The sequence below is a fragment of the Phaenicophaeus curvirostris genome, chromosome 4 (assembly GCF_032191515.1).
Source record: "Phaenicophaeus curvirostris isolate KB17595 chromosome 4, BPBGC_Pcur_1.0, whole genome shotgun sequence".
Classification (NCBI taxonomy): domain Eukaryota; kingdom Metazoa; phylum Chordata; class Aves; order Cuculiformes; family Cuculidae; genus Phaenicophaeus; species Phaenicophaeus curvirostris.
This window is the reverse complement of record NC_091395.1, coordinates 56,833,163-56,856,327: the sequence shown is the minus strand read 5'-3', so window position 1 is coordinate 56,856,327 and position 23,165 is coordinate 56,833,163. Positions and strand designations below refer to the sequence as shown.

Genomic DNA, 23,165 nt, shown 5'->3' with positions numbered 1-23,165 from the left:
AAGTAGAATGCAAACCATATAGAAGTTTGCATTATTGAGACTTTTTGGGTAGACTACTCCTATGTTATTCCACTTCATGCCTTCGAAAAAACATTAACAAGTTGTATTTCTGATACTCTTTACCTGAAATAAGCCAATGCAGATGTATTGAAAATAGTACAATAATATCATTATATCAAATTGCAATGAAGACAGGTCTGTGCCTCAGGAATTGCAAGACATTGTAGTAAATAGTGTTAAATATGCAACATTTTTATTATTACAGTGCTTGTTACCCTTTTAAGTTGATTTATTTAACTTTTTTCTCTGTTAAACTTATATCACCAGGATCAGTAATAGCTTTTCTTGTATTAGACTATATGTATTTCAGACATTCTAATGACAAATCTGTGCATCTCTTTGTGATCAGTCCTCACTCTTATTCAGACAAACTTTCCATCAGTTTCAATTTGCTTTTTTTTTCTTTTTTTAAGAATATGAGAATTAGGATTCCTTATTCACCATTTATATTCTAAGGAAATATATTCAGTACACTTCCTGTAGTCCCCCCATATCCTGTTTTGATCTTTGTCACAAACTGAAAATGAAGTTGTGTGTCTAGAAGAAGTTTACAAGTAGGTTAGAATAGTCTTGTGAAATGTAACAGTAAATCTATGGAGATACATATTTATTCAGCATTTGCTGTTCTGGGCAAAAATGAGCATGTTGTGCCTTAAAGTTCCATTTAAGATACATTGAATGTTGCAGAAACTTGTAGTGTCTCAAATTTTTAGTTATATACACATCAATCAGTCAAATATATTTGATAAAAGGTTCAACACTTTGTCTAGTACGTCAGGTATTTAGTTTTGTTTCTTTTAGATTTTCTTTTAGAAAAAAAATAGTTTTATGATATGTTTTGTTAATTGAAAAAATAGTGTATCTGTCATAGAAGAGAGCTTTAATTACAGAAAATATCTGTCACCTTTGTAAACCTTTTTGACCTCAGAATTATCTTAGAAGTTCACCAAATACTCAAAGTTATGTTTGTATGTTGTATAAAGTTATTTAAAATACATGTTTGCAGATCCCCATTGATTGCATACAGGACAAATCTGCTATTCCAGTGAATGCATTCTCCTAAAAGTTAGTAATTATTATTTTTTTAATATAAATTTGAATAGCTGTTAAACTTAGCAGCTTTGAGGTACTCATTGCACTTAAATGATAGATACAGAGATAGATTGATTAAGATAGATAGATACGTAGATAGATTCATCACCTATAGAACTTTTTTGCCCAGTGTAGTGGTTTTGCCATTTAGTCAAGCTAAGACAGTGGAAACTGAACAAAGAGGTTTGCTTATAATTGGATTGATGATGATGAAGAGTTTTACTGAAGCATAAATATATTTCTTCTGCAACCAAAGCAGAATGTTTTGCTTGCTTGTCCCAGATGGTTTCCTGTAAGAAGATCATATTAAGATTGAGAAACAGACGTTGCTTATTTGAGGACATTTGGGAGTCTTTTATGGATTATGTTCATAGAGTAAAAGCTGCTTTGTAGAGATGCTTGACATTGCTAAGTTTTAACTTTGCATGTGTATAATAGATTAGAAGAAGTGATTTATTAAAATATTGGATAATATGGTCTTATAAGTGATAATATAATAATATAAATTATTAATAGTACAAAATATAAATTATTAATAGTACAAAATTATTGGAAAAGATGAAAAGACTGTCTGGCGAATGCCAGCCAAACATGTTATGTAGCTGACACATAATAGATTAATGTTTTTATGAAGATGACCCGTTTCTGAGTGATATTTTAAGATATGTTTTGAAGAATATATTGGACAGAAACCTGCACTGTTTATCAGTAGACGCACCTGTCTCTTTAGTGTCTCTTTTCCTTGATAAATTTATTGATCAAAGTTATTCAAAGGAAACACATTTTCCCCTAATTTTCCATTTTCTTTACGTCCATCTTGTAGGATCATAGTTGATACCTGGCATTTTGAGTAACTTAGACGTTTTCAGAATTGCCATTGTATGTTGCCTTCTAAATCTGGCTCAATCACTCCTTTTGGTGGAATGTGAGGTGGATGAGAGGGAAGAAGAGGTTCCTGTTTGGTTTTTATAAAATCCCTACTCTGATTCTTTCAACTATTCAACTATTAGCGACTTACTACACTATTTAACCCATCACTTTATGGAGAAAAGTTATGGTTGTCACATCTGAAAAATTTATATTATTTTTTTACTCTGTCTGCTATAACTATAACTAAGAAGCAGAAGGACATCTCTGTCACTAAAAGTTCTTTATGATTTAAAACCGTACTGTTCCTGGACATTCTTCATTTAATTCCTTCTTTTTCTCAAACAATACGTAACTATTCTGTTTTCACTGCCAAATAATTATTTTACTGAGTATATTTGGACCTTAGGGAAAGAAGAGGAATCTTTTTACTCACTTATAAGATCCACGATACAAGATTAGATTAGACAAACTCTACTCACATCCTGGTAAGCAGACATATATTTTTGTATTTTTTGTAGGTGGATACAGTGCAGACTACACAGCACCCTGGCCACATTGAGGAATCATATAAAATGAATATATATGCTCGTAAGTGAATTATTTATAAAAGGAAACTCCAACTCTAAGGGACGTTGGATCACAAGATACAGGAACTCTCCTTAATCTCATGCTAAGAAATTGATTCCCAACAGGCAGGGTTACTGCAGAACTAAGTGGACCTTGAAAGCAAAGCTATTTTTTTAAAAAAAGAGGGAAAATGAAAATATATGTTAAGTTATTTTAAAGGACCCTGAGAACAAGAGATTCAGGTGACATATTGGATGCATTTGGGGAGATAGTAAAAGCAGACTTAAGAAAAACCAGAAAAACAAACATTGTGTGAGAAGGGTTTGGTAGGCAGACATTATTAGAAGTGGAGGAACAGGATCAAATACCATCTAATTTAGGAGTATGAGTAGGATGAAAACCTCACCGTTTTCTTCTTTGTTCCATCTTTGAAAAGACTGAAATTTGATTAGATGATTGCTTCAATTAGTAACTAGGAGATGAGCGTGAACAAGATTGAATTTTCAGTGTTTGAATCAAGTAAGTATTTGTGGTTTGCTGAAAAAATGAAGTGCCCTGATGATGTACTAGATAAACAAAGTAAAAAATTTATACCTGAGGACTGAATTTTTGGAAATTCAGGAATAGTCTTAGCATTTGAAAATCTGTGTGCTGCCTGGGCACATGAGACAGAGTAGGGGAGTGGAATTAGTGGAACCAATCTTGGGTCCTTCAGGTTTTGCTGAGGAAAAATGACTCTACAAGGAAATGCAGGTAGTATAGAGAAGAAACCAAACCATGCTAAGTGACTCCACCAGCAAGTAAGGAAATCAAGAGTCACTCATGTATACACATACAATTTGGTTCTTAAACTCAAGTTAATTCACTTGACTAGAGCACTCTAGACTAGAATAACTGTGCCAAGGATTGTACAACTGTGAATATGAAAACCACATGTAGGGGAAACCTCTGATTCTGCAGTTACTGTTAAGCTATATACATCATATAAAGGCAAAGAATAGCCAACTCCAATTTTCTATATACATATTCCAATTTTTATATTTATTTTATATAGATATTTGGATATTACACTATATAGTGTATCAGCGTATAATTTAAAGAAAAGAAAGGCTGAATATTTTCTCGTAAATAATTTATTAATTCATATCCTTCATCATAAGGAACAAAAAAAGAGGGTGTTTTAGGTGTTTATAGTTTTTCTTATGAATCACAGAATCACTGAATGGTTAACAAAGCATAACTTCAGCCCATTCAAGTTTCTGATGTAAAGCTAGTATAACTGTGTGAGGAAACTATATACTATTTATAACTAAATTATATATCATAACTTGCCTTCCGTCATAATATGGCTTTTCAACTGTATGAACAACAATGCTGAAAACCACTTTTTCTTTCCTGACTGTTAGGCATTAATGTCCAAATTAGTTCATCCTTTGTGTTTATCCCTTCAAAACTGGTAGTCTGCCACTTTTTTCCACTTGTAATAATTAGTTCCAAGTGGAGTAATTTATGATACAGTAGGGGCTTTGACCTCTTTATAATACTGAGATATATTATCAGACTTCAAAGACTGTATAGTGCTATATTGATTTTGTTTTCTGCGAACAAAATCAATGAGCAAAATTAAAATAAAAAAATCAATTCTTTCATTTTTTTAATTGATTTGGGTTTTCTGCATGTACTTTGTTTATTTAACCTTGATTGCTAGCCTGGAACTCATTGAAAGGAGAACACACTGAGCCATTTACTAATTCTGCATAAAAGAAACCCATGGGAATTAATACAATAGAAAGAGAAATGAAATTAAGGTTAAGAATGAGAAGGAAAAAGATGCAAAAGAGATCAAGAAAGTCACTGTTCTCAGTTGAGATGTATTGTTTAGGAATATCACAGAACCTATAAAAACTGGTACCAACAGCCTTGTCAAAAAATCTGCATACAAATTGTCTCTTTTGCACTTTCTAGCTCTTTATGTCAATAGATGGTCAAAAATGGCATGTGAAATGCCGCTAATCCATTGACCATGTTTCATGAGTTGCAAAGCTTACCTAAAGATGAGGAAAAGTGACAAAAATATTTTATGTGTAACGTATTACAGAATTAAACACATTAAGTATACAAATATATTTGTGATTTTCTCAGAATATAGACATTATCTCAGTGAGGAGAAAGAAAAAGTTTAACTTATAAAGTGTAAAGAGAAATGTTAAGGATCTCTGGTCTGATTATTACCTCTGATAGATCAACTCTGTATTTCAATAAAATTATTCTGCAACCAGAATGAAATAAAAATAGTGTCTTCTGTGTTCATTGCAATTTCATTCTTCTATATTTAATTTTCTGGTCAGAAGCAATTACTAAGAGAGGACCCTTGAAAAAGATTGTGCAGCTACTGTAATTTTCAGATTTCACAGAGTTTAGCAGCCAAGCGATTTGTATGGAATAAAAGCACTTTTATATTGCCTCCTGCTACACCACCAATGGGGAAAGGTCAGCAAAACAGTGGGAGACCAAATGAAGGATTTTTTTTCTTGTGTGACATCAACTTGCAAGCCAGTGGGAGTTTCAGAATTACAAGTGGTGATACAGCTTTTTTCAACTATTTCATTTCTCCTTGCCCCCTACAGCTCCTTCATTGTTGGGCAATGTCTTTTTTTCCTGTCAGAATGAGGGAGTGAGAGCCTACTTGTGACGAGTGACAGTCTACTTTCTGTTTGCTATTGTCCTGCATGGATGAGTGAAAAAAACCATGCATATGCCTCTCATTTTTATACCTTTTATGAGCTTAAGTTAGAGCTTTTAAAGCCAAAGCTGACTTGTCTTATATGAACATTCCAACTAAACCCAGTGAGACTGCTCGTGTGAGTAAAGACAACTTTTCTTTTAGTGTAACTTTTATTTTCATGCCTTTATACAAGAACAATAAAGAACAAGGTATGTCAGTAACACACTGTCAGGGAAGTTGTGATATGCAATTACTTTAAGTAGTTAAACAACAAGTTAGATATAATATTAGTAGGAATATTATAGGAAGTGGCAGCTAGTGGGAAATGGAGCTTTGTGGCACAAGGCCTCTCTTAATGGTTGTACTTCTGGGGACTGTGTAATGTCACAATTTGTAGAGGTATTCTTACTGATGCCAATCACAAATTTAAATATAGATGGAGAAGTAGATATGGTCTTCTCCTTGAAGGTCCTATCCTTCAAACCACAACTAAAGGATTGAATTAAGCAAACTTCTGCCACCTAGACTAAATTTTAGTCTCAGGTTTGCAGAGGTTCATTAAACAGTTTAAAATATTCACTTGAGATTTCTCAGACTTATTAAAAATCTCTGTTCCTACTGTTCCTGCAAGCTCCATTGAGACCTGTAAGCATAAAGGCTTGGATTTACTCACTCACCATTTAAGAAGACTGCTGTGATAATCTGTACTTTAACACATTACTCATTTGAGAGCCATGAGGTTGACTGAATTTTGCTGAGCTAGTAAAAGATAATTTTGTACTCTCAAATGCAATGGCTACTATTAAATTTCCAATGTATATTTATTATGTGTACTTGCAAATTCAAGATTATCTCCCTCTGCACTGGGGAAAAAATTAACCTGTTGTGCTTGCAGGTGTTATATTTGACTTTTGACATTACTTTTAAGGAAAAAAATAATTATGGGAAACGCTGTTCCAACTTCTATACTGTTCTCAAAATTCTACAAGAATCTACATTAGTAGTGTAATATGTGATGAATGCCTCAAATAATCCTTTCTAACACCATAAGCATGCCTACACAGTTCTGTTGTTTAAAATTAAGCTATTTGTTTTAGTTAGAATATATCTGAAAATGTCACGAAACCACAATGAAATTACTATTCTTTATTGTACCCTGGTAGATTACTATTTCAGCAGCAAGTTTTCCTTTGATCTTTAGTTCTTAGAAATGGCATCAGAGCTATCTATCACAGGAAAGCAGTTTGTTACCCTTTCTAAGGGAGTTATGATGCTAATGGGTAAAAAAAGTCCATTATGTCCTCTAGAAGTTATAGCAGAGTCCTCAGTAATCTTGAGTGGTGGAATTCAAGAAAGGCGTTAATGTTTTCAAATCTAGTTTTAAATTATTTTTCTTCCAAATCAGATTATTTTTCCACATTTAAAGAGCATCAGTTTATCCCAGTAACATAATTTTGAGTAGCAAGCACCAACCAAGCTGGTTTCCAAAAGATTTCTATTATTTATATATATTAATACTATATTTATATACTATCTCTGAGAAATATGATGGAGAAAAGTGTTCTGAAGGATTTCAGTAAACCTAATTATGCTTATCAGGCTTAATTATCTGTTCATGATATATTTTGCAGAGCTCCTATTCAGGAAATTAGCGGGACTTTAAACTGGATTTTGACACAACAGAACCTTTCTTAAAACTGTGAAACTGTACACAAACAGTTGTCTCTGGGAAAAAAGTATCACTTCTTAAATATTGTTCAGAGCAAATTTATTTTAGCAAAAATGAGCTCAAGAGTAGTATATAGAGTAGAACACCTCAGAGGACTGTTTGGCATGAGTCCACATCATAAATGCCCATCTGCTTTTAATTTTTACTGCTAGAAGAATGTTGATTTGCTTCTGTTATTTCTCCTGTATTGTGAGAATGGAAAAAAGTATACTGGAAGTAAAGATAAATCTAGTCTGAATTGTCCCAGTCTGAGCTCCCACTTTTAAGAAGGGAATTAGCATGTTAGCAGTTGCACTTGCATGATTTTAACACGTGGATTATGATTATGGTAAAGATCGGTGTCTCATCTAACCTAGCTGTGTAGTTCCACAGCTGAGAGATTTTATTGTGAGAAGTAGGCATCTCTGGGCACCCATTCATGTTAGTCTGAGTTGGTTTTCTGATATTTAGGATGAAACCCTTTTGGATGTCTCTCTCCCTGAGACAACAGAGACACTTGATCTCAGAGGAACTTTAAATGTATTCGAGCTCAAAATATTTCTACATTAAGCTTAACATCAGTTAACATGGAACGTGTCTAAATAGAAATGTTTCATCTCAGTTGGTTTGCATTAATAAACATCTAGTCATAGAAGTTAGTTCATGTATTTGACTTTACCAACCTCACAAAGCCATTTCAAAGCCATTTCAAAGGGAAAAAAAGCTAGATTTGTACTAGCTATTGCAGGGCTAGAAACCAAGAGATTCAGTCTTCATTCTCAGGTGTGCACCAGTATCCACTTCTTTGGTTCTACACTTGTGAAAATAGAGAGTACATTTTCATTATCTCAATCAGTGAAAATAATTTGATCCATTTTGTTTTGTGGACTGTTTATCGGGTGATGAGATCCATAGAAATGTCTGTAAAGAGTAATATGATCTTGTAGAAATACTTTGATGTCCTCTGTTTCACTAAAGTTGGGAGAACTGTTTTTTTAAGAACAAATCCTTTTTTACTTGACGTGTGTAAGCTGCCTCCTGGCCAAATTGTTTGAAACAGATATTAATTTTCATCATTATGTATATGGGACAGTTCTGTATATATACTTCAGTGCACTTTCATCAAAGAATACTTTAGATTTTACCATGATGCATTTAACTAAAAAAACCCACCATTTTGTAGTGTATCTCTTTTTTTTTCTAAAATATCACATTAGCGAAGCAAATTAAACATTATTTTATATTGGTTTCAAAAATTGCATATTTGTTTTTATTTGAGCATTTAATAACTGGGAAGTGTGAATTTATAACATTATTAGTGGGTAAAGGCTTTCAACAAATTGAAAAAAAAACATGGTATCAAATTAAGTCATTCAATAGTATTGTGAAACCATTGATTATATACTCAGTGCTGGCAGTGACACAGCTATGCATAAGCTTTGTCCTGAGTAGCCTACATTATAAAGAGAAAAACAGACAAGCTGTGGGAGACCTGGTGTTTTTCTTGTACACCTTCATCCTGCTTCCATCCCTCATTTTGAAATGGTCCCTGTGGAGGGCATTAGAAAGTTGTGAATTAAAGCTCCAGGGAGTCTGAAAGAAGCGGCTATAGGCAGCATTGAGGAATAAAAGGGATAGATTTCCTGGTGCAATTAGTTAGGTGTTTCTTATGCATGATGAAGAGCTTATAGTCTAGAGAGGATAATGAAAGGAGATTGCAAATAATGTAGTTATATGTGTCTGTAAGATTCATGTCATTTTGTGACGTCATGCCATGCTTACCATGCATTTCAGATGCTTAAAAGTGTGTGAAGTTGGTCCGAGCATCTTGCAGTGATCAGGAGTTGATAATTGCTGATTACCTGTTGAGTTCAGTTCAGTTCACTTGGAGCAGTATCTAGTTTTCCTTTATTTTTCTAATATTGATGGTGTCGGTTTCTGGTGTTAATATTGAAATAATAAAATAGTGAAAACATACCTGCGGTACTAATGCAATGTATTTTACATTTTAATCTCTCATTTGCCCAGGGAAGCTGTGACTGCCCCATCCCTGGAGGTGTTCAAGGCCAGGCTGGATGGGCCCTTGGGCAGCCTGATCTAGTGGGAGGTGTCCCTGACCACAGCAGGAGGGTTGGAACTAGATGATCTTCAAGATCCCTTTGAACCCTAACGAGTCTATGATTCTATAATTTTTAAAGCAAATTTAGTTTCTAAATATAAAATAATTTCATTTTGTCTTGGATTGTGGAGTACTTCCAATACTGCCTTCTACATTTTGCTTTGAATAATTCTCACTGAAATTAGAGCTGTCAGTGAACAGCACCAGACAGATTTTGGTTTTACTCTGGAAGTTATTTCCAGTAGGATGGCTTTTGACAAATATATGCTGGTTTTATACATGTTGTTAGGATGATTTTTATATTAATTTGCTGTAGTAGCTTTGAAAGTGTGGCTTATTGTAATACATTCCAAGGTAGAAAAAGCCTTCTAAAACCAGGGTCTAAAACTATGGGAGGTCAGACAGTAATCTCAGGACCTCAGCTTTGTAGAAATCATTACTATAAGTGATACATTAGCAAGGCTTAAAAGAAGATGGAAGATTTTTGAAATGCCATTTAGTCTATTAACTTTCTAGAATTCCGTTGATATTCTTTTTTAGATTTCTACATATATATAATACATGCACACAATAGGACATGTTTCTGTAAAGGTTGCATTTATAGCGTGAACTACATTAATTTAAAATTAATAATCTGTAATAGCGTGGTTCTTGACATAGAACTGGGAAGTGGGAATTTGGGATCTTGCACTGCATTCTTGCTGATGACACTGACCTGCTTTTTTGGGGTAAAAGAAGTCATCTTAGCTATCCGTGCCTTAACTATCTGCTGTATTGGATACATACATAGCAAAAATATCACCTTAGATTTCTGTTCCTAAACTGTCTGGTGTATTGAATAGGTATAAAACATCTTGCATTGCAGAATATGATAAAAATTGATTAAGTAAGTACTGTTCATGGTTTGTGAATGTCAATGGGAATTTACTGATTGATGCCCTAATTTTACAAAGTTTTGGGACACTTCATCTACGCATGTGCAGTGCTTTTGTAGACTGAAGTTAAAAACATTCAGAATCTTGAGCTCTGGCATAATAATTTCAGCTTTGACATTTTCAGAATACTAATTTTTTTCCCATTACTGTGATGATGAAAAAAAACCAGAGAATTGTCCTTAAAGTGTAACCATTTCATTTTTGTCTAATTTATTTGGAATATAATCTTTTAATGCACCAGCTACTGACTCTGTCGAATTGAAGATATTCTGGCCATGTTGGATTGCATGAAGAGAGAATTACAAAAGCTGTTATACTGCATGTAGGATATAGGGTTGAATTTTTTAAAAAATGATCACTATAACTTACTCCAGTGATTAACTTTTTAAAAAATGTGACCTTTAAGTGTCAGTACTAGACAGATGTACAGATGGTCATCCACATCTTGCAATAACTAGTGTGAATTCAGCCAGGCAGCAGGTGGGAAAGTCTGGACATCTGTATCATCTCTCTGACTTGTGCATCTGTCTCTCAGGGCCTGTACAGCTGTAGTGGCTGCTTCCCTACATGCCATAACCAGGAAAGGGATGGCAATTGCGATTCTATTCCCCTGACGTGGACATCAGTGGCTGGCACCTGATACCAAGTTCCTAACTCACTGTGTGCATTTCATGATGTTTGCACAGGAACAGATTTTTTTATGTTGCACATATTTCAGTGTACACGTCCAAATTTTCATGGTATATCTTTGCAATAGTGGATTTTATTTTAAGGCGGAAAATAAAGGTTTTTTTTTTTCCTACAGGAAAATATAGTGAATAATGAAACCTGAAGAAGTATTACTATATTAAAAAAATGGAATATCAAATTATTACTAGATCTTTTGATACTCAGTTTTACAATCCATTGAAATTCTACTGAAGAGATTTGTACTTCGTGTAGCATGATTGGAATGGCTGCCAATCATGCTTCCCTCATCTATTATCTTATTCAAATTAATACTCGTAAGCTTCAAATATTATAAGTAGCTTTAGCCCTTCTCTAATCTGCTTTTAATAGGAGGAATGAAATACAGTCCATATGGTAACCTGGATGATCTGTCTTGAATTTTTTCTGGGATAAGATCAAATACATACTTGAGTTTTGGTTACATACCCAATCTCAAATTATTTTCATTAAAAATTAAAATCTCCTTTAAATACATTTTGTCTGAGGCCATCTGCTGATTTCATAACTCCTGTAGCCTCACTTCTTGTACTGGATAAATCTCTCCTAACCATGAAGGTTAAAACATTTGAGGGGTCAGTTGTGACATGAGCTTGGAGTGCTGCATGCTGGGGTGCAAGGGTGAACAGAATTAATCTTTTAAAATATCTACTTCTGACTCAAGAAAATACAAAAGAAGTGTTTCAGTGACTTCAGTGGGTTTTGGATCTGGTCTTAGTGTGGTAAACTGGCAAATTGTCTGATGCTAAGTATGACTAGATGAGGATGAACAGTGTGCCTTATTAAAGACTTTTCTATGTAATGGTATCTATCAACACACAATAATAACACATGCTTTGTATTTTTATAAAGTGATATGTTTCTAATAATTGAAAGAGTAGGTAATTTCATAGGGACAGAAAATAAGTGATTTTTGTTTTTAACGTAGTGTTAATTTAAGTCTCTAGGGGTCTCAGGCTTGTGTTTGAAACAAGAGTCCTATGTTCTTGGTCCTGAACTAGTCATTAAGAAGAACACACATTAGAGTAATCATTCTTTTTACCTCCCATTATAATTACTGATCCATTTCTGACTACACTATCAAAAGGCTACTATAGCTGCTTAAAAAGAAGCTTGGCTTCAGCAATGAGAAAGAAGCACATAATTCATTAAAGCTAACAGCAAACATGCAAATTCTAAAGCACTTTATCACCAGGGGGTGGTGGTGGGATGGTGGTACTTCTAAAACAGGGGGTTCCAATCAAGCTGTGTGCACTCTGCAGTGATACAAAGAAGGACTTTTTGATTGTCAGAGGGTGATATGTGTTAGTAGGTTGACTGTACATTTCAATGGCAATGTCAAGTGTTGTGAAAGTATTGAGTCTTAATATATAGATGAACTTCCTCATATTAGTTTTGTTCTTTGTAGACTCCGGGCAGTTGAACATACAAGAAGAAAATATATTTACTTAAACCGTTACATTAAAGTTGATGAATTTCCCAAAGATATCACTACTGTCACTAAAGGCTCTTGATGTTACTATTTTTTATTATGATATAACAATAACATCACTTTCCTTAGAGTAATATGTGTGTTTTGGATAGCATAATGGACTTCCATCGCCTTTGAGAAACACCATTATTTTGTTGCTGATTTTGTATTGAGTAAGTACCAGCCTGTATTTGTGGTTTAATATATGCATACCATTTGGAACGTACTTAGTGACATTATGTAATTCACAGATGTTTTATTATTCTTAGTACTGTGCATTCATGGTTCTCTGTAGTCACTGTTGTGCAAAATCTAATGAGGGAGGTTCTGTGTGTTTTTTGCTGGTCTTTTAGACTTGTCACACTCTCATTCAGTCAATTCAAGTCACAAACAGCGGGATGTATTGGCCTATTCTAATTATTTTGCTATTTGACCAATGGAGTGGGAAGGAGTAAAAATATGGATTTCTTGTGATTTGTGTATGTATGTTTCCTGTTGTAAAAATACAGGGGAGGACATAAGACAAATAAAACTTTATCTCTCCTCTGTATTTGGATAGTGCTTTAATTTATCCTTTTTGGAAGGGAGAAGTTATGGTTAATATGAGTATTAGGTAAGGATTTTATACACATTTTTCATAAGCATAAATGAAATGACACTTACAGACAGAAATGAACTAAAACAAAATGCGAAAGCTCTCATGTTTCTGTTGTTATTGTTGCTGTTGCTTTAAATCATATTAGAAATGCTTTCTCCGGCTGGTTTAGCAATTCTCTCTCCTTGATTTCATCATCTGATCAGTACCAGACCACTAGCTGATGAAAGAGAAAGTCGGTGTTACTGATTGCAGTGGTATTTATCATTTTCTATTAATATAAAAACCACAGTGCCTATTAATATAAAAAACACAGTGTCTCAGGCTATAGTTCTACTGAGGAAATCATAAATCATAGGAATTAAATAATGTCCAAAAATTCTCATTGGAATCAGAAGTTTAATTTGGAATTTTGTTACAATTCTTTTCCTGATTAAAACCTGTTCTTTTTTACTTTGTTTCTTATTAGTCATTCCTTTTCCCTGTCATTCTTCATTCTACATTTATGAACTCGTTTCTTAATTTCATCCCTGCTTGGCTGGACTTTTTGAACTGTGTGACTATAAACTTCATAATCTCTGTTTTTTCTTCTATCACTATATTTAGCATTATTTTCTTGCATGTTTTGTTATCATTTTAATTATTATTGTGAAATGTAGTCATTCACTTGGAAAATGTTTATCCACACTTAAAACATCGGTACTTAAGGTTTTAGTTTGTGGTTTTTTTACAGACGGTTAGAAAGTTCTTGGGATAGCAGTTTTTTCTTTGTTTTCCTATTTCTCCATGGGGAATTATTCCTCCCTGGGAATCCTTGTGCTGAAAATTTAAAGCCCTCATGTTTAGGCTCACTGGGATACAGCTTTGTATAGACTTGACATGTCTGGCTACCTGCCCTTATGGAAATGAAGGATGTAAGTCCTGTGTAACATAGCCTATCCCAGACCAAAATGTCTTGCAGGAAAAACAAAGCAGTTTGCAGTGTTCTACCTTCCTGCGTTGTGTTTGTGATAGTCTTCCCTTTGCAAAGTCTGGAGTGAGTATTAGAAAAGTAAATACACTGAATAATGAATCTGACAGTTTTGTAAATGCAATACTTTTCCACTCTAAGTGTTTGTAAAACTATGCTTTTGATTTATTTAATATTCAACTTTCATGTTCTGTTCATTTTTGTACCACCTCAGTGAAGAAACATGTAAAGCCCTTTAAAGCATATCAGTCAAAATGCTCATAGGAGAGTGATGACAAACCCAAGGAACACAGGCTAGTGTAAAATCTGAGACGTGTATGGAAAAGTTGAGCTTTGTGTCACATTTGCGAAGAATTAGTATAAGAAGTCAGTAGGAAAGGGGTTTTTTTGTCTCCTATGTCCAGTGGACTTCATTAATGTGAGATAGGCTCTTTAAACATCTTTCTTCCTGTGCTACCATTCTGACTTCCTGTGTGACTGTGTCAGTGTTCACACTGGATATTCGAGTTGTGGTCTTCACACTGGATGAGGGTATAATATTCCAACTTACTTTCCAGAGCTGTGTTACCTTTGTAATATTTTCTCATATGACTCAGATAATGTGAATATTCTGTGGTCCAAAACCCACTTTGAAGCCTAGCAGTTGTCCATGCTTAAATTTTTTAGGAAGCTCCTGCTTTCTTGCTGAACAGAAGGGGCAGAAAACATAAAGTACGCACAATTTGTTTTACTTCAAGTTGCAAAGTTTATGGAATGTTGAGCAAAATGGCTTACTGAAAGTCCCCAAAATAGTCCAAAAGGCCTCTTTTGGAGCCGTAGTGGATATCAGTCAAAACAGAACTACTCCTGCAAGCAGGAAATGCATTTAATTCTAATGATGTGTTCTGCTGTTGCTGCTGGTTTACTCTGTGATGAGTACTAGATAAAGGTTTTTAACAGTTTTATATCTAAATTTGGGGAGAGGTAGACAATATTATGTTAACTCCTATTATAACCCAGGAATCATTTAAAAAAAGACATCCATTCTTTGAGGGCTGTGGTACTTTCTAACCTTTTAATCCATTCTCTCTCGTGTTCCAGCAGGAAACTGAATGGATATTGCTAGTCTCACTCAGACATACTGATATTATCTTCACCCCACACAAGGACATCAAGAAAATTTTCAGTCATGGAGATCGTGTTATCATACACCAGAGAACCACAGGAGTTAGATTCCGACTCTGGTTCTTTGCTGGCATAATAACAGTTTCCACGTTTAGGGCTGATGAATATAAATGGACAAGAATATGTATCCTACACAATGTCAAAAGAAAAATGCCTAGGGTGAAATAGCTTCTGTTTGGTTTTGTGGAAAAAAAAATGTAAAAAGCAGCTGTTAGTTTCTTCCTGTGCTTGAGATTTTTCTTCATTCACTATGTTCCCCAAATGGAGACAGTTTTGGGGTTTTCTATTTCAGATTTTTGCTTTTGTATATGTAGAAAACACTCCAACATAGGAATACAAAGAAGATGGATGAGACAGCTGATATCTTGAAATGGGGCTACTCACTGTAAGGCCAAAGAAAGATAAGTACAGGAAAATTCACATAATGAACAAAGCCCAACACATGGTTCTCTAAAAGAGAACATTTTTGTCACTATGTAAATACATTCCAATTCTCCAACTTCAATCCAGCACAAAATAGCTCTTAAGTGGAGTATACCGAAAGCTTAGCCTGACCTCAGTGCCAGGAAAAGTCATGGAACAGGTGATCTTGAGTGCTATCATGAAGCACATGCAATAGAACTGGGTGATCAGGCCCAGTCAACATGGGTTCACAAAAGGCAGGTCTTGCCAAACTGACCTGATCGCCTTCTATGACAAAGTGACTCGGCTGCTGGATGAGGGAAAGGCTGTGGATGTGGTCTTCCTGGACTTCAGTAAAGCCTTTGACACAGTTTCTCACAGCATTCTGCTTCGGAAACTGTCAGCCTCTGGCCTGGACAGGCGCACACTCTCCTGGGTGGAAAACTGGTTGGATGGCCGGGTGCAGAGAGTGGTGGGTAATGGTGTTAAATCTAGCTGGAGGCCAGTGACAAGTGGGGTTCCCCAGGGCTCAGTGCTGGGTCCAGCCCTGTTCAATGTCTTTATCAATGACCTGGATGAAGGCATTGAGTGCACCCTTAGCAAGTTTGTAGATGACACTAAGCTGGGTGGAATAGTTGATCTGCTGGAGGGTCGGGAGGGTCTGCAAAAGGATCTGAACAAGCTGGACCACTGGGCTGAGTCCAATGGGATGAGGTTTAACAAGGCCAAGTGCCGGGTCCTGCATTTGGGGCACAACAACCCTATGCAGTGCTACAGACTAGGAGAAGTCTGTCTAGAAAGCTGCCTGGAGGAGAGGGACCTGGGTGTGTTGGTTGACAGCCGACTGCACATGAGCCAGCAGTGTGCCCAGGTGGCCAAGAAGGCCAATGGCATCTTGGCTTGTATCAGAAACGGCGTGACCAGCAGGTCCAGGGAGGTTATTTTCCCTCTGTACTCGGTACTGGTGAGACCGCTCCTCGAGTACTGTGTTCAGTTCTGGGCCCCTCACCACAAGAAGGATGTTGAGGCTCTGGAGCGAGTCCAGAGAAGAGCAACAAAGCTGGTGAGGGGGCTGGAGAACAGGCCTTATGAGGAGCGGCTGAGAGAGCTGGGGTTGTTTAGCCTGGAGAAGAGAAGGCTGAGGGGAGACCTCATTGCTCTCTATAACTACCTGAAAGGAGGTTGTAGAGAGGAGGGTGCTGGCCTCTTCTCCCAAGTGACAGGGGACAGGACAAGAGGGAATGGCCTCAAGCTCCGCCAGGGGAGATTTAGGCTGGACATTAGGAAAAAATTTTTCACAGAAAGGGTCATTGGGCAGTGGAACAGGCTGCCCAGGGAGGTGGTTGATTCACCTTCCCTGGAGGTGTTTAAGGCATGAGTGGACGAGGTGCTAAGGGGCATGGTTTAGTGTTTGATAGGAATGGTTGGACTCGATGATCCGGTGGGTCTCTTCCAAGCTGGTTATTCTGTGATTCTATGATTCTAAAATAAAAACCAAAACTTTTCACATAAATATTCCATTTACATCCATGCCTGAGGGGGGAAGTTGGAAAGACCCTCTCCCTGGCATAAGAGAAATCACAACAAAATGAAGACTTAAAAATTAAGAACCAAAAATCACATTTAGAAAGTGAGTTTTACATGTCACCCTAGAAACTTGACACTGACTTTTCTGTAGCATCGTTTTTAATATCGGTTAAATTAAAAACATAAGGTAGTAGAGGTCCTGAAGTGAGCACAATGGTAGTATTCATTGACTGCTGTTGATCACTGTTGATGTTGTACATTGTGGGAGGGCAGTTTGATTGTACCCTTAGGGTGCTGTGAAGAAGTAACAATATTTAAGTAGCATGATTGTTACATTTTAGTATTAAAAATCATAACATAGAAACTTAAGTTTTAAATAAGCTGGGTTTTTTTTCTGGGAACATGCTTGGAGAGAAAAAGTCTGTATAGTTTTACAACCTACTTAATGGTCTCTTTCCAAGTACTGAGTGTCCTCACTTTGTTGAGGCTACAAATACTAGTCTCTTCTCGGTATTGCCAAGTCAGGAAATATTCAGTTTGTGCATATTTTTAATACTGAGCTAACCTTGGTCCCTGAGTCATATAGGGGCTTCAGCTTCTAAATATGAGTTTTCCTCTTCTCTAAGGAGTTCCCCTGTCAGCAAATTGATTAGGTCTTTTAGATAGAATGACCTCAGAATCATTGCCTTTTCTTGTTTCCCCAAAAGGGCTATCAAACTTCTAGATGTTCCAAGAACTACTATGTATTTTGGGTTGTTTGCCAAAGGAGCTGGTTTAGGGTTGGTTGGTTTTGTTTTTTTTTTGGTGAAGATTGCCTGCTGAAATTCTTCATGAAAGAACTGGAAAACTTAACCAAATACTTAAGACATTATAATTGTTATGTGGTAGATATTTGGCTAAAATAGGAGAAACCTGCAGTGATCAATGTACATACTTAAAAAATACCATTATTAATATTACAGTTTCTGTGTTTGTCAGGCAAGTAAACATAGTAGCAGATGGTGACTCAAAGTTTTGCTTAGATCTTATTGTCTTTTATGGCTTTTGAGGGAGGAATTCGAGTGAATTCCAGCAAACACAAAGAATTTACACACAGTATCATGTATGAAGCATAAATAGATGAAGCTCTTTATGAACCTAGATATGAGTATAGGAAAACAGGAGAGGAACTAAGGAAAGTTCAGTTTACGTAAACTAGATGTAAGAAAACAATAGCTCATGGATGCAAATTCTGCAAATGTTTCAAACTTCGTTCTGTCAATGCTTTTTTATGACTGTGATTTCCGCCCACAAGACAGAGAAAAAACAGCTGTTCTAATTGTTATTAATAGTTTACCTTTCAGTTTCAAAAGCATTTATATTTTCAGTTTAGGTTAAAAAAAAAAAGAAAAATATATGCTTTGAGAGAAATGGTAAGCAGAATACTTTCATAGTTCTTATGATGAAACATTCACTTTTCATAGGCGATACGACAGCTCTGGCAACATTATAAATCTTTCTAACCTTCTCATTCCACTTTAGCTATGCTTGTGAGGATATACATTGAGGACGTCTTAAGTATAAAGCAAACAAAGATGCTAAGCTATAAAACAAATATGGCAACTAGCATTTTTTGACCTATGTGGATTTGGAAAGGATTTATACTGTATATCAAAGAATAATTCCTTTATGCCTCTCTGCTGTTCAAGAAATTCACCTGTGATTTTTTCTCAGTTCCAGGACTGTTCTATTCTGTTTCTCAACTTTTATATTCTAGAAAGCTGCATGGTTGAATAATTGAATATTTAAGAAATGTGGAACGTTGTCCATGTTGGTATATATAGTCTCTAAAAGTATTTAGCAATTAGCTATATGTGCTAGTGTAGTTATTCAGAAGATCTCAGTTTCATAATTTTCCTTCTGGAGTAACAGGCCCTTGGCATTCAGGAGTAGACAGTTCTTCCACCACTGTTTCTTTGCATTTAACCACACACATAATGGTAATCCTGATGCTTAAATCATCCCTATGCTTACCTGTAATAACTTAATCCTGGACATGAGAAGGACGGGATGTAATCCAGAGGGACCTGGACAAGCTGGAGAAGTGGGCCTGTATGCACCTCATGAGGTTCAACAAGGCCAAATGCAAGTTTCTACACCTAGTTTGGGACAAACTCTGGTTTCAATACCAGATGGGGGATGACGTGATTCAGAGCAGCCCTGTGGAGAAGGATTTGGGGGTGCTTGTAGATGAGAAGCCTCACATGAGCTGGCAATGTGCACTGACAGCTCAGAACGCCAACCATATCCTGGGCTTCATCAAGAGAAGTTTGGTGAGCAGGTCATGGGAGGTGGTTCTGATGCTCTACTCTGGTCTTGTGAGGTTCCACCTGGAGCATTGTGTCCAATTCTGGAATCCCCAACATAAGAAGGACATGGAACTGTTGAAACGGGTCCAGAGGAGGGCTAAAAAGATGATTAGAGCCATATGAGGACAGGCTGAGAAAGTTGGGGTTGTTCAGCCTGGAGAAGAGAAGGCTCCAGGGACTCCTTATAGAGGCCTTCCAGTACCTGAAAGGGGCCTACAAGAAAGCTGGGGGGGACTTTTTACAAAGGCTTGTAGCGATAGGATGAGGGGGAATGGCTTTAAATTGGAAGGAGGAAGACTTAGATTAGACATTAGGAAGAAATTCTTCACAATGAGGGCCATGAGACACTGGAACAGGTTGCCCCAGGGAAGTTGTGGATGCCCCATCCATGGAAGTGTTCAAGACCAGGTTGGATGGGGCCTTGAGCAGCCTGATCTAGTGGGAGGTGTGGGTGTTGGAAATAGGTGATCTAGTGGGTGGGTGGGGTAGAAATAGATCATCTTTAAGGTCCCTTCTGAACCAAACCATTCTATGACTCTACGACATAAAGAGGTTTTTGGGAAGTAGGAGATGAAGAAAATTTCAGATAGGTACAGCAGTGACAAAGTGAAACAGAACTTGAATGGAAGACAGAAACTACCGTCCACTCCCCCTCAGAAGTCAAAGACAAAAAAATAAATAAGTACACAAATAAATAAAGTTGTGTAAGTAAAGTATGTAACAAAAAAAAAAATGAAGAGGTATTTTCTGTGTTCTTAAAGACTTTTGCAAAGTCTTTAGATGACTTTGCAGAAGAAAAAAATTCTCATTAGCATCTAAATGCTTCAGAGGGTCGGTAACTCATGGAGCAAAGGAAGTAGTGTTTTTGTTGATGCGTCTCCTTAGCCCACAGAAAGTCTTCTGTATATATACCTCATAATTAGGGCTTCGTGTGGCTGCAGGGAGGGTACACAGCCAGGGAGCAGCCTTTATGCGCAGCATGCTACCCTAGCAACCTGATAGATTGCCAACAGAAATGTGTGTGGGAGTTAATGCTGATCTTTGCGGAGTTAACCCGTTTTTGGAGAAAGGAATATGCACAGCTGTTATGGACTAAGCATAGTATGGCTTTTGAAATCTGTAGGAGAAGAACTTAGGGGCAGTATATGAACATATTTGGTATATGGACCTGGATTTTAATTCTTTTGTGCACCAGATCTCTGTGTGGAGAGTAATAAGACAGCAGCCACATGAAATGATGCTCACTAACTGTACTTTTGACCTGTTCTAGGTATGCCATTTATTTCTCACCTAAGAGTGATATGAGCTTTAAATGTGTTCTTTTCACAGTTATACCAGATTAGCCTTTTTCCCATTCGCCATTCTGGTGCTTCAGAAGAACACTGAGGAACTGTGTAAGGGATAGTTGTCTTTAAAGCATCACTGTACACTTTGGCCAGCCAGGGTCAGATTTCCGCAGCTGCCCAAGCTGCAGTAGTGAGGTGGCAAGCAGGCATAAATAGCCATCTGAAGCTGAGCTCTGCCAGTCTCAGCCAGTGCCCTTGGACTAATTAGAGTATGGGAGAAAGAAATGAGCAGGGAAGTGAGAAAGAAAGGGGTGAGGAAAGGAGAGGAATTTTGGTGCCTCAATGGGAACTGACACCAACAGCAATAGCTATTTGGAACCAGAATGTTCATACCTCCTTTCCTTACGCTATCCTCTGGTCAGATACAGAAAAACATCACTACTACAGAGTGAATAACACATATGTTTCTTGTGACAGTGTTAATCTCATTCAGTATTTTAAAGGCATATCCCTTGTTGGTTGTACAGAGAATGGGAAATAGCTTAATGGTCAAGTGTGAAAGAGTAAGACTGTGGAGAAGAAAGTTTTCTGAATCTCTGACAGGCAGCAGGGACTATTTGTAGCTTATGTAATTTAATTTTGAACCACCAAGAGAAGAATTTATGTGCACGATTTCTGCTTTTTCCATCCCAAAAGGAAAGTATCACTGTATCATAGTCTCCTCAATCATTTGATAAACTTGTTAATCAGCAGACAAAAAAATATGTGTGATAGTAATCCTGTGTTTGCATACAGTCTCAATGACATAAATCTGTAAAAATTCTGCTTTTAGCAGTCAGTTTTATTGTAGAGTAATGAAAATACTTTAACCAGCATAATTCATAGATTTCATAGAATCCCTAGGTTGGAAAAGACCTTTTCGTTCCCGCAAGATCATCAAGTCCAACTATACCTGTCTACTACTAAATCATATCCCTCAGCACTTTATCTACCCAACATTTAAGTATCCCCAGGGATGTTGCCTCAATTATCTCCCTGGGCAGTCTGTTCCCCTTCAGCCACTCCTCGTAAGACTTATTCTCCAGCCCCTTTGCCAGCTTTGTTGCCCTTCTCTAGACACGCTCCAGAACCTCAATGGCTTTCTTGTAGTGAAGGGCACAAAACTGAACACAGTATTCAAGGTGCGGCCTCACCAGTGCTGAGCACAGGGGCAGAATCACTTCCATGGTTCTGCTGACCACACCGTTTCTGAGGTAAGCCAAAATGCTGTTGGCCTTCTTGGTCACTTGGGCACACTGCTGGCTCATGTTCAGTCGGCTGTTGACCAACATCCGTAAGTCCTTCTTCTCCAGGCAGCTTTCTAGTCACCTTTCCCCAAACCTGTAGCACTGCTACGAGATTGTAGTATTCCAGGTGCAGGACTCTGGCCTTGACCTTGTTAAACCTCATACCATTGGACTCAGCCCATCGATCCAGCCTGTTCAGATCCCTTTGCAGAGCCTCCCTACCCTCAAGCATATCAACACTTCCTCCCAGCTTAGTGTCATCTGCAAACTTGCTAAGGGTACATTCAATCCCCTCGTCCAAGTCAGTGATAAAGATATTGAACAGAACTGGACCCAGCACTGAGCCCTGGGGGTTACCGCTTGTGACTGTCGTCCAACTGGATTTAGCTTCATTTACCATGACTCTTTGGGCCCGGCCATCCAGACAGTTTTTAACCCAGCAGAGGGTGTGCCTGTCCAGGCCAGTGGAAGACAGTTTCTCAAGTACGATACTGCGACAAACAATGTCAAAGGCTTTACTGAAATGCAAGTGCACTACACCCACGGCCTTCACTGGTGGGTTTATCAGAAATAAAAGTTCAGAACACTTCACTGAAAATTTAATCTTACTTTCTGTTAGCATGTAAAACTTTAAAATTCTGTCAGTGCATTCCAGTTAGGATCCCTGAATTCTTTCCTTTGATTTACTAAGCTAATCTAATGGATAATTGTTGAAGAAAGCTACTTGGTCTATAGCCTCTGTTATTTTTGCTGAGAAAATCTGAAATTGGTTTATGCATATATTAGATTTCTTTGGAGTTCCAAACCCTTTCTCTCTGGTGATCAACTTTCTACTCCTTGTTAAAATAGTAGGGTAGAACACTAATAACTGAATGGGTTGAAATAAAGTAGACTATTCTGTGAGAAATTTTCTGTATGTCTTTGCAGTGTTCTTGGGATGCCAAACATTTCTCCCTGCACAAGAATTATAGCATCATTGAGATTGGAAAAGACCTCTAACATCATAAAGTTCAACCATCAGTCCATGACCACCATGCCTACTAAATCATGTCCTAATGTGTCACATCTACATGTTCTTTTAACACCTTCAGGGATGGTGACTCCACCACTTCCCTGGACAGCCTGTCTCAGTGCTCCACCACTCTTTCAGTAAAGAATGTTTTCCTAATATCCAATCTAAATCTCCTCTGATGCAACTTGAGTTCATTTCCTCTCATCCTATTGCTACTCGCTTGTGAGAACAGACTAACACCCACCTTGCTACAACTTCCTTTCAGGTAGTTGTAGACCATGATAAGGTCTCCCCTCACCCTT

General features: G+C 37.0%; 1 protein-coding gene across 6 annotated transcripts in view; it reads left to right on the top strand.

Moving 5' to 3' along the window:
• PCDH7 (protocadherin 7) overlaps positions 1-23,165 on the top strand; it is a 272,207-nt gene that overhangs the window by 47,880 nt on the left and 201,162 nt on the right. Inside the window, exon 2 of one of the 6 annotated variants that reach the window (XM_069856198.1) lies at positions 2,541-2,758. The exons of the other annotated variants lie outside the window; for them this stretch is intronic. Within the exon in view, the coding sequence (XP_069712299.1) occupies positions 2,541-2,618 (78 nt within the window). The 3' untranslated portion in view covers positions 2,619-2,758. Of the gene's footprint in view, positions 1-2,540; positions 2,759-23,165 lie in introns of those variants that run through there. 6 annotated transcript variants of the gene reach the window in all.